The 13,075-nt window shown below is 35.1% G+C and overlaps 1 protein-coding gene across 1 annotated transcript in view; it reads right to left on the reverse strand.

The window, feature by feature from the left end:
- SPATA17 (spermatogenesis associated 17) overlaps positions 1 to 13,075 on the reverse strand; it is a 272,232-nt gene that overhangs the window by 230,658 nt on the left and 28,499 nt on the right. Inside the window, 1 exon segment of the mRNA XM_020982260.2 lies at positions 12,737 to 12,818. Coding sequence (XP_020837919.1) covers positions 12,737 to 12,818 — 82 coding nt within the window.

Here is a 13,075-nt window from a genome sequence, read left to right on the forward strand (position 1 = left end):
AAAATAAGATTTGAGTATTTCTATCCCTCTATGTAGTCCATAATTATTACCCAACATCCATTCTGAGTAGTAATTCTTTCTTTGATCCTCCTCTTTTCCCCAATAGAGTTTTTTTTTAAATCCTCTCCTTTGTTGTCTTCAAGTTTTCATCACCAACTTTGACTCATTCTAAGCTTTAGAATTTTGAATATTATTCTGACAGGAACACACCATATTTTTGTATTCATACTCTGTTACTTTCTCATGCTTCCACATTCTGTAGATCTTCTAAAAATCTAATTTAGGGAGTGAGTCTCATTTGCATCACATCAATCACTTTTAGACAACTTCTTTTCCTCCTCACTGTAAGTGCTTTTCTTTAAGTCTTCAGAATTTCATTCCTAAGGATGTCCCATTCTGCTTAGGTTGAGTTCCCTGGCCAAATTTTAGTTTATTAAATCCTATTTCTCCTTTAGCTGAACATTTTGAAATAAGATCCTTCAAAATCTAGGATATATGACAAACCAACCTAAGCTTTTCCCTTTTTCTTCAAAAAATTTTAAATGGAGTAATCATATCTTCCAGGTATCATACTACCTCAACCACTAGTTCTTCCTTGTCAGTGAGAATTCAATCTAGAATAGAATTTCCTCTCACCTCTATCTTTTTTGAAGTAAAAAGTACCATTAAGGCAAGGAATAGATAGATAGACAGACAGACAGATAGATAGATAGATAGATAGATAGATAGATAGATAGATAGAGAAATATATACACACATATATGTGTATATGTATGTGTGTGTGTGTGTGTCTGTGTATATAAAGAAAGAAAGAGAGAGAGATATTCTTTTAGCACAGACAGTACTCCAGCAGATTCCAGAAACCTAAAGTCTCCCATCACTTCAACATCATGCCTCTGGGCCAAGTACCTGTTTTCTATTTTCTCTTCCCCCCCCCCAGCACTGTGTAATTATACTTTGAAGACAATCTCACTTATCTTTATACTTCCATTGAGCTTCATTCAAATGCTCTGCACCATGCTTTTCCCCTTTAGTTCCTAGATTTCCTCAAATGACTATATCTTCATAATAGGCGAGACTACTCAGCAACCCTCACCCCCAATCTTTTATGTATCTTGTATTCATTTTTGAATTAAGCACACTGTTCCAGAGCCATAATACAAGTTATAATCCTCTCAGCATCTCAATGTAATACCTCTCAGTTCAAATTTGCCTCCTTGAATTAGGATCTCTAATTCATTTTTATTATTATTTATTGATTATACATTTCTATATAGATATTTGAGGACATGGGTCTTATTACTGACTCCTTTCTTGGAATTTTTTTCTGCTTTGAGCTTCTTTGTATCTCTATTAGTATTCTTACATTAGATTTACTTTGTATAGTATCTAGTTTGGTAGATATACATAGGCAGTTTTCTCCCTCCTCTTTCCTTCCCAGTTTAAGCTTCTTTCATTTAGCATTACAAGACTCCAGGAAAATATATTTTTTATCAGACCTTTTTTCAGAATATGCCATCCCTGCTCAGCAGCTTGACATTATTATGTTTTAAGTCATGGTCCAAAAATTCAAATCCAACTCTCAGGTACAATTTTCTTAATGAGTTGTTAATTTCTCTAATCTGTCTTTTTTTTTTTTTTTGTCTGAAACTCCCTTTGATTGGCAAATGGCACCTGGATCCCAAAAGCCATATGCCTCTTACACATGACTATTTAAGCATCTACTGTTGAATAATCTAGTGTTACTGGCTAGCTAATTCCTCCTCAAAGAAGGTAACTTTGTGTAAGTTGTAACTTAAGATTTTGCAAAGGATTGCTAAACAGGCTGGTTCTTAATGAGATAAAAGAAACACAGAAAAATAGGGATTAAGAAGTTTCACCTTCTCTCAACTTCCTATATTTTCCATAAGCATTTACCTGATCTTTCTCTTGCTCCCAACATAATACTGAAATGCCTTGTTTATTGCCCTCAGCTTTTACCATTTGCCTTAACTCACACTAGAATCTTCCTTCCTGACAATAATATTAGAGGATCTTACACTCTTTTATAGTCATTCTCAGTTACTTTGTGTTTGTTTCTTTGACATGTATTTTCAAAATCTGATATTCACAAATTCCAAGTTCTGGTACACTAATCTCTTTATATACTGTCATTGCAACAAAAGTGTCTTCTTGGATCTCTCATCTCACTCAATCCAACATCTTTAAAGTTGCAGGATACAGAATCCTGCCTATCTTGTCTCTGAACTCTAAAATCTGTTCTACAACTTCTGTCATTTCCACTTAATGAGTACTCCCTCTGATAGGAATGGTACTTGAGCTCAGCTGTGAAGGAAGCTAGAGATTATAAAAGGTGGAGGGAGCTAAGGAGGGAGTTTATTCCAGGTCTAGGGAGATAGCCTGTGCTAAACTATAGGCATAAGACAGAGTTGTGTGTAAGTAACAAAAGGAAGACCACTCTGGCTGGATTCTAAAGTACATGACAAGGATTTAAGTTTAATAAGCCTAGAAAGATGTCAGTTGAAAGCAAATTATGAAGGGCTTAAAAAAACTAAACAGATTAATTAGCATTTAATGCAAGAGACTAAAGAATCTTGGAACTTGTTGAGCAGGAGAGTGACAAAGTCAAACTTGTGTTTTAGGGATCTTACTTGGGCAGTTATGTGTGTAGGGGCAGGGAAATGGATTGGAGAAAGGAAAGACTTGGGGAAATGAGACCAATAAGGAAACTGTTACAACTATAGAGGGAAGACTTTAGGTGAAGAGAGAGAAGGGAATAGATGCTAGAGATGTAGAGGTAGAATCAATAAGATTTGGCATATGTGAACAGAGGGAGAATAAGGAATCAGAATGACTCTGAGCATGGATGAACCTCAACAGAAGAGGGGAGGGTTTGGTAGGAAAGATGAGTCTTTTGTCAATATATTGAATTTGAAATACCTATGGGCTATCCTCTCTGAAATATTCAGTAGGTAGTTAGTGTCATTACCAGAATTTAGAAGGAATAGGACAGAGCCTTGTAGTATATACACAATTAGGGGGCAGGACATGGATGATGATCAAACAAAGGAGACTGATAAAGAGAAGTTAGGTAAGATAATGAAAAGAGAAGAGGTAGAAGTTAGATGGCCCAGTGGAAAAACATTGGGCCTGGACTCAGGAAGACCTTAGTTTAAATCTAGCCTCAGATACTTATTAGCTATGAAACTTTGTATATGTCACAACCTCTGTTTGCCTCAGTTTTCTCAACTGTAAAAATGGGGATCATAATAAATCCTATTTCACAGGGTTGTTGTGAGAATCAAATGAGATATTTGGAAAGTTCTTAGCACAGTGCCTGGCACATAATAGGTACTTAATAAATGTTCATTCCTTTCGACTAACAAAATACTAGAGAGATAAGCAGGAGGAAAGGGTAGTTTAGTTAACAGTGTCCAATACATCAGAAAGATCAAGAAAGGATTGAGAAAAGACTATCAAATTTAACTTTGAAGGGAGCAGTTTTAGTTGAGCAATGAGGTCAGAAGCCAGATTGCAAAAGGTTGAGAAGTGAATGAGAAGAGAAGTAGTAGAGATAAAGTATAAATCTTTTACCCTCTACCTAGGGGTTTGATTAAGAAAGGGAGAGATGTAGAATGAAAGCTTCAGAGCATATGGTATAATCAAGTAAGACAGTTTTGTTTTATTTTTTAAGGATAAGGAAGAACTAGGAAAATTTATAGGCAGGAAGGAAGAAGAGACAATCAAATATTAGCTTCCTCACTCTCCTACCACACAAAGGAATCAGAACTGTTAAGGTTCAGACTGACCAAATTTGAGTTAACTTCTGTGCCAAAGACAAGCTAAGGAGGAGGTACCACTAGGTATATAAGACCTCAAGGGAGTGCCAAAACATACTAGAGATCTGATGAACCTTTTTTTCTGTTTATGTGAGTTTCTTACCCACAATATCTCTAACTCCATAATTCTTTTTCTGATCTTGACTCAATTACCCAGCCAATATGATGTAATAGAAAAAGTACTGGATTATGCATCAAGGAATTTGTACATTTCCCATTTTACAGGTGCAGAAAGAGAAACTGTTACTTACACATAGCTTTTTTGGTGGTAGAGCTATATCTAGAAATTAAGAATGTCAACTCTAAAATGCAATGAATCCAATAACTTTATTCCAGTCACTTTGATTTTGTTTTATGTTTAGATTTCAACCTGGTAAACTGACCTTGATTCCTGCATTCTTGCTTTTGTTTCTGCTTAACCCCACTAAAGCTGCTCAAAGAGAATGGCCTGAGTCCTTTTGCTGTCAGAGACTTTGTTGTTGCCAATTACCTATTAGTTAGCACTGCTAAAAATCAGTGCTATAACCTATAAGTCACAGGAAAACTGTGATGAGGGCAAAATCAAAGGAAAAAAAGTTACAACTTATTAAATGAGATTGCCATAATAAATTAATTCAAGAACCTAGTCCTTTATCAATATTGAAGCCTCTAATTGTGACAAAATTGAAAGTCACTCTGAGCAGTCAATTAAATGAATGACCTGCTTCTAGAAGTGATTCCCTGAAAATGGGGATATTTCTGGGACAAATTATAGTTGGGCAAGGGAAAATGATTAAGTGAATAGGAACCATCAAAAAAATGGTATGAGGGGTTTAAGAAAGGAAAGATCATTTTTGGCTGGGGGAAGACAACCAGGAAAGGCTTCACATATTCATAGAATTCAATGTTGAAAGGGATTTCTTAGTTTATTTAACCAGACCTATACTGTAATAGGAATTCCACCAAGCTATCACAGACAAATGTATGTCTAGCCTTTGCTGGAAGATGTCTCATTCATTACCTTCTAACGCAGTTCATTTAAGACAATTGTAAAACAAATTTAATTCTTTTTCTATATGTTGGTCCTTCAAATGTTTGAAATGATAATGGGTGTATTATCATTCTCCTTCCCCCTGTCCACAACCAAGAACCAATATTTTCCTGAGGCTAAATATCACCAATTCCTTCAACTGAATCATATGGCAAGGTCTCTAGTCATGTTACCATCAAAATCACCCTTCTTTAGATGGCCACAAACTTATTAATGCCGTCATAAAAATGGGGTACCCAGAAATGAAGACAACACTCAAGATGTGTAGCACAGAGACATATCTCCAGCCCTTTCCTCAAGTAGGGAAAATGACCTGCATTTTAAGTCCACATTGGTATTAGTTGTTACTGGCAGAACCACAAACAAAGCACACTCTTTGTAGGTCAGTGGAAAATTCTCCTTTGGCCTACATACTTATTGGAATTGAGATTCTTAGTGTTTTCCGGCTCTTTCTACCATCTCTTGTGGTCAGTTCTCCTGGCTAATGGTTAATCTGTTCCCTGCACCATAGGGTTTTGTTACTAGGAATTCCTTAGAAAGGAATCCTACTATGGGCATTTCTTCCTTTTTATGAGCCTTTCTTTTTACTTTTCTTTTGGATCAGACAGATACATGCTTTCAAACTAAAGTTCATTTGATGTGCAAATAGGTAGATGCCTCACCAAAACTTAATATGAATGGCAGGTGCCTTCAACTAGTGTCTGCAAGAAATTTGTATGCAGAAATACAACTTACAGTCACTTCTTACTTTTTCCTTTCTCTTCTCTTCTCTCACCACTTGCCAAACTTCAGGTTCTTTCTATCCCTGTCTTATCTCTTCACTGTCTCATAGAGAATGTGGCATGGGGCACCTGAGCTGAGCCTTGAAGGAAGAGATGGATTTCAACAGTCAGAAATGAGGGTTAAGTCCATTCAAGGCAAAGGGCATAGTACCCATGAGCAGTGGCCAAAGAAGGTAGGATGAGATGGGGAAACAAATAATCCACTTTGATTAGGAAGTAAAATATGTAGAGAGAGAAGTACGAAATATGTCTGGGCTGAAGATATGTTAGTAAATTGTTAGCATAAGAATAATGGTTGAAGCTGGAGTAGATAAGCTCTAATGGAGATTACACTGATTCCAGTTGTGTGTATATTTTCTTCATACCTTCTTATCCTTTTCAATATTTATTGATGTTTTCTCATGTGTCCTCCATAGAGGATCAACCCAACTCCCTAGAATTATTACTTTTCTTTTCTTAGCACTTTGGTTATACCAAACTATTATTCAGGCTATGCTTTTATTGTCTCTCAATCCCACTATATAATTGGTCTACCTCCTTTTTGTAATAATGTCTTTTATACTGCTTCTCATTATCATGGCATCCCTTATCACATGGTACCCTTAGCAGGAGTTTTTCCATCATCCTTTGTGTCACTTGTCATTTTAATTTTCCACAGTTTGTGAGGCTCCATAATTCAAACCAACATACCAACAATGGAGAAATGTTGACATTGAAAGGATAGACTACTGTAGTGTTGAGCAGTTTGGGATCATTCAAAACACTACACTATGTTCCATGTGCAATCTAGTCTGATACTTATTCCATTTTGAATCCTGGTAGGTGTCCATCTGGAGCATTAGACCAAGATATGAATCTTATTGAACTCTTTTAATGGACTCCCCTTCTAAGCCTGTATGATAAACTGGATGATAAATATTTTTCGATTATTTTAATTTTCTAGTATGGACAATTTCTTTTGCATGGCTATAAATTTTTACTAAAGGAATGCTTTGTGGTATGATGGTACTCAGGTAAGTTAGTGTGTCATTTAAAAATAACAACATTTGGAGACCCTCCCCATCAAAAGGGAATCCTTCTGTTTAGATCTCATGTAGTACATTTTTCATGGCACCAGGGAACATCATCAGAGAAAACATATCTTTGAGAGCACCAGAGATATGTCCTTAAGCCTGTGTTGTTCAACTCTTTTCTCAATAACTTGGATGCAGGCATAAATGGCATGCTTATTCAATTTACAAATGACATTAGCCTCAAGAGAGCTAACACATTGACCAACAGAATCAAGATCCAAAAGTGACTTGTCAGGATAGATAAATAGGTTGACTCTTTTAAGATTAAATTTCTTTGGAGTAAATGTAAAGCTCTATATTTGGATTTGCAAATGTCAACTTTACAAATATAGGGTTGAAAAAGTATAACTAGGTAACAATTTTTGTGAATAGATTGGGATTTTACTGAACTTCAAACTCTATATTAGCCAATAATTTGACAGAGTAGCCAAAAATAAAAACAAAAACAAAAAGCCCTAACCTTAAGCTACATTGATAAAAGCATAGAGTCTAAAAGTAAGGGCATAATAGTCAACTTGTATTCTACCTGGTCAGAAAATGTCAAAAGCATTGTTTTCAATTCTGGATTAGACATCTTTGGAATATCCTTGACAATCTAGAGGGTAGGCATGGAGAAGGAGGATCAGGAAGTGGGGGGAATGTACATCATGCTATTTGAGGGTCGATTGAAGGAACTTGTAATTTATAGTCTAGAGAAGAAAAGACTTGAAGAGGTTATGATAAATATTGTCAAGCATTTGAAGGGCTGGCATTTGAAACAGGGATTAGAAGCAGGATAGAAGTAGCAGAAAGGTAGATTTCAACTGAATATAATAGTTCTTCTAACAAGTAGAGCTATTCTAGAGAGCAATGTGCTGCCTCATAAGCCACTTATGAATTTTATAGAAGGGATGCATGTTTTAGGTAAGGCTTAGGCAGATGATCTTTAAGGTCCCTTCCATATCTGAAATTCTGTAATTCTGATAGTTGTACTTTTTCACTATTTAGAAATTTATTAAGAAAAGTTTTAAAGAGGATTTAAAAATGACAAAAGACCTCCAAAGAAATTATAACAGGTAAACCTCTTTCTCCTTAAATTTTGGTTTCTCTCATTTAAAATCCTTTATCATTTATGGAGGACTCACTTTACAATAAATTATAGAAAGGTATATAAATCATATTTATTCAATGGAAAAAAACTAAACTAATACTTAAACAAAATGGTTAGGAGAATCCTTCAAATTCATGACAAGGGTGGGATTAAATTAGTATCATCTTTGACCTCCTAATCTCTCTTACCTCATTTACAATCAGTAGCCAAGTCTTGTCCACCTAACATTTAACAGCATCTCTTTTATCAGTCTCCATCTCTACTTACAGGGCCAACAATCTAGTTCAGCTCCTCATCACTTCTAGCATGGACTATTGCAACAGTCTCATTATTGGTCTCCCTGACTCAAATATTTCCTTGCTTCAATCTATCCTCCTCACAGCTTCAAAAGTGATTTTCCCAAAGCAAAGGTCCAAGCATATCACTGCTCTACCCAACAAACTCCAGTGGTTCCTTATTACCTCTAGGATCACTTAAAAACTCGTCTGTAATGATGAATAGAGCCATAGGGGAAAAGAGTAAAATCCCCTTTCTAGGAGCATTCACAGAATCGATTTGATTATGGTAGCAGAAATGAAAAGGTAGGAGGGTGAGGGTAGACTGACAGGCAGCAAGAAAGTTGGTGAGGTCCCAACTAGTGAGTTGAAGGCCTGATGGAAATAATCCTAGACATAGTAGGCAATTATAGTGAAAATCCATCAGTAATCATGCCTTAAGGCAAGAAGTTCCAGGAACAAAAGAGTAGCTTAAATTTTTAAAGAGTCTTTGCCTCTCCAGTGTCTAGCACAGTGACTGGCACTTAATACATAAATAAGTTGATTGGCTGATTGAAATATAGAATTCTGTTCATTAACTTACTAAGGTATTTTGCCTCTTGCTTAAAACCACATATAGTTTGGATGATATGAACTGGAAAAGAAATGAAAGCTGAGGATTAGAGATTGTAAAGAGAATTAACAGCTTAGCATAAGAGGTACAAAACTTTGGCCAAGTATCAGACTTCTTGAACATCAGAATATACCAAACAAAGGTTAATGACTCTATGAAAAACAAAGTCAAAAGACTGAGAAAGTAGAAGAAAATATAAGATATCTCATATAAAAAATAAAAGACCTACAAAACACATTAAGGAGAAATAAATTAAGAATGACTAGACTACCTGAAAGCCATGATTAAAAAAGAAACCAGGAAGGAATACTGCCTAGATCTCTAGGAACCAGAGGTCAAAGTAAAAATAGAAAGAATCCACCAAATATCAACAGAAAGAAATCCCAAGTGGAAACTCCAAGGAATATCATAGCCAAAATTCAGAGCTTTTAGGTCAAAGAAAAAAAATATTTCAAGGAGCCAGGAAAAAAAAGTGTTCAAGTACAGAGGAATCAGAGTCAGGATCACATAGGACCTAGCAACTACAACCACGAAGAAGTGGAAAGTATGAAATACAATGTTCCAAAAGGCAAAAAAGGCTTCTATCCAAGAATTATTCATCCAGAAAAACTGGAGGGGGGAAATGGACCTTTAATGAAATGGAGGACTTCCAAGCATTCCTGATGAAAAGATTTCAGTTGAGTAGAAACTTTGAAATACAAACATGAAAAGGCAAATTCAAGTGAGCAATCAGGAAAAATCAGGAAAAGATAAAGTGTTTACATTCTAATGTGGGGAATAATATAAGCATCCCAGTAAGGGCAGCTAGATAGTACAGTGGAATGAGGGCTGGGCCTGGATTCAAGAACACTCATCTTCCTGAGTTCAAATCTGGCCTCAGACAATCAATAACTGTGTGACTCTGGCCTAGTCACTTAACCCTGTTTGCCTCAGTTTCCTCATTTGTAAAATCATCTGGAGATGGAAATGACAAACCACTCTAGGATCTCTGACAAGAAAGCCCCAAATGTGGTCATGAAGAATTGGATGAGATTAAAAAACAACTGAACAACCACAAAACCAGCTGCATGTTATGGTGGATAGGTTTCTGGGCCTAAAGTTAGGAAAATTCATCTTCCTGTTTTCAAATCTGGCCTCAGACGCTGGGCAAATTACTTCACCCTGTTTTCATGAGTTAGAGAAGGAAATGGCAAACAACTCCAGTATCTTAGGCAAGAAAATTCCAAACAGGGTCATAAAGAGTCAAGACACAAGTGAAAAATGAATCAACAAAAACAACAACCAAAACAGTAAGGTCATCAGAGGTTACAGAGGAAGTCAAATTAGATGGAGGGCCTGGGAATGAATTTATTGTATTTTTATTATATTAAAAGAAAGGAGAGGGGAAAGAGGAAAGCATATACTATTGATGAAAAGGGAAGGCATAAGGGGGACTGTTTTATTTCTCATATTCAGGAAGTACAAGTGAAAGTCTATACAAATGATGAAGCAGAAGAGGTAGCCATCAGCCAAACCTCATTTTCATTTGAACTAACTAAAGGAAATTAGAACAAACATAGACATAAAAAGCCTGGTGGACAAATACATTCAATTCAACAGGGGAAAAGAGGGATAAAGGAAGAGAGAAAAGGGAGAATAAGAAGAAGGGTAGTTCTAGGGAGGAATTAGTCATAAGCAAAACCAACATTAATTCAGAGTAAAGATCATGAAGAGAAGTTAAAAAGCAAAGGATGGGAAGGTAAGAACCTTTGATTGGAAGTTGGATGAAGAAGTAGAAACTGTTTGCATAAAACATAGAACACTGGCATTAAGCACACTACTATTCCACACTTCTCTGTAAAGAGGGGATTTAAAGCAAAGAGAGAAAAGGCATAAGAAAATAGGTTGGAGGAAAATATTTAAAATTAAAGATTTTGCTCAGGTAAACACAATGTAGCTAAGACTAGAAGGGAAATAGTTAATTAGGGGAGAAGGGAGTCTACAGCAGGTTTCTCTGACAGAGGTGTCATTTCTAAGATGTATAAGGAGGTGATTCAAATAAAAATAAGAGCCATTTCCCAACTGATAAATGGTCAAACTGACAGTTCTCAAGGGAAGACATCCAAGTTCTCTAGAGCCACAAAATGAAAAAAATATTAATGAAAGAATGCTCCAAATAATTTATAATTAAAGAAATACAAATTAAATCAATTCTAAGGTTTCACACAACCTGTCAGATTGACAAAGTTGACCCCTGGAAAAATGAAAAATTGAAATCTTGGAGAGGCAGCTAGAACACAGGCACATTGATGTACTTTGTAGGTATAAATTGGTACAGTCATTCTGGAAAGCAATTAAGAACTATGCCCTAATAGTTACTAAATTGTGCATAACTTTCACCCATTAATAAAACTAGTAGCTCCAAACAGGTCAAAGAAAGAGGAAAAATCCTATATGTATAAAAATATTTGTAGTTGCTTTTTTGTGGTGGCAAAAAAAATGGAAAGTAAGGTGAGGTACACATCATTTACAGACTGGCTGAACAAACTACTGTGTAAAAATGAGTAGAAGTATTGGGCTTTAAGAAATGAAGAAAAGGATTGTTTCAGAGAAACTTGGGAAAAGATGTATGGACTGATTCAGAGTGAACTGAGTAGAACCTGAATAATTTATACTATAACATCAATATTGTATAAACAAACATTTTGAAAAACTTAAGAACTCTGATCAACACAATTATCGATTGTGACACCACAGGATTGATGATGAATACCATTCTCCCTCCTGACAAAGAGATGATGGACTCATAAGCAGAAGGGAAGATCAAATGGTAAAGGAATGAGTATTTATAAAACACCTACTATGTGTCAAGCACTGTGCTAAGAGCTTTTTACAGATATTATCTCATTTGATCCTCACTACAACTCTGAAAAATAGTAGCTGTTATTTATCTTATTTTATAATTGTGGAAACTGACTTGCTCTGAGATACACAGTTAGTTAGTGTCTGAGGCTGGATTTGATCTCAGGTCTTCATGATTCTAGCCATAGTGCTCTATCCACTGTGCCATCTAGTTGTCAGAATGAGACATATTTTTGGACATGGCCAATATAGGAATTTATTTTGCTTGACTATTTTTTCTTACAAAGGTTTTGTTTTTCTCTTTTCTAGAAGGGATAGGGTGGAAAGAAGAAAAAACTAAATGCTTGATAATTTTCAAAAATTAATTTTAAAAAAGATAGCTAGAACTTATTTATAATGGATTACATTAAAGAAATCTACACTCCAGAATCTAGAGTTGTTGTATGACAACTTCTACGTTGTTACCTATGAAGTATTAGGATCTTACTCCAAGAAGTACTTGACATGGTTTATTAGCATGTTCTAAAATCCCCTTGTTATATGTGAACACATTTTATTTAACCATCTGCTTATTTTTTATTTTCCTTCTCTGTGCATTTTTATTTCTGTGAAAAGACAATAATTTGACTTAGATGCAATTAATCAAGAACAAATGAAGAACAAATTAAAAACTATTGTAATAGAAAATATTAACAAATTGGAAAATTAGTGAAGCAAGCAACTTATTAAAAAACTTTCCAATTATGTGTTCAGAAAAAAGTATATATTTTTTCTTAATTTCTTAAGCCTCTTAGCTGACTTTTAAGCTAGTTGCTTATCACACAATGCTGCTATCTTGAACTCCCTTAGGGGAATTAGATGGCTGTGATCTGCTATGTGCCTCAAGGCAAACCTCAAGTATTTCAAGGTTCATTAGGTAAGAAATTTAAATCAATAACATAAAGAACAATAGAAGATAGAAAAATTGACTCATTTTATTATTTTTAGAATTAAATTAAAGTAAGGAATATCAACCCCAAACTGACCATATTCTATCTTTAGGTAAATTTATGTAACTATTCGATGTCATATATAAATTTTCAAGAAGGGTGGTATGCTCACAAATTTTAATTTTAAATTCAGTACATAAGACAACAGTCAATGAGTTACATTCTATTGTATAATTTAAAAGATTATTTAATTTACGCAGTTACCTTCACCATTTGTCGATATTGTTTTCTTCCCATATAACCTCTCCACCATTTCTGTATAATTGTCATCATTTTGTTTAAATACCTGAAATGTTAATCATGAGATGATTTCATTTTTTTTTAAGTTTTGAATAATTTTTCTTGGTAAAAAAAAACCGAATTGCTAAAATTTTAATTTTCAGAGTGTTTCACAGTGTTGTATAATATCGACATTAAGAGATGTATGGGTCATTTCTGGGGTGGAAACCTTTTTTTTTTAAGTTAGGAGATTTCTTTGTCCTTTTCCCACAGTCATAGCTCCATATTGCCAGACCATGATAGTAGTAATGACATAGTATTGGT

Source organism: Phascolarctos cinereus, unplaced genomic scaffold, assembly GCF_003287225.1.
Source record: "Phascolarctos cinereus isolate Bilbo 61053 unplaced genomic scaffold, phaCin_HiC Scaffold_5;HRSCAF=322, whole genome shotgun sequence".
NCBI lineage: Eukaryota > Metazoa > Chordata > Mammalia > Diprotodontia > Phascolarctidae > Phascolarctos > Phascolarctos cinereus.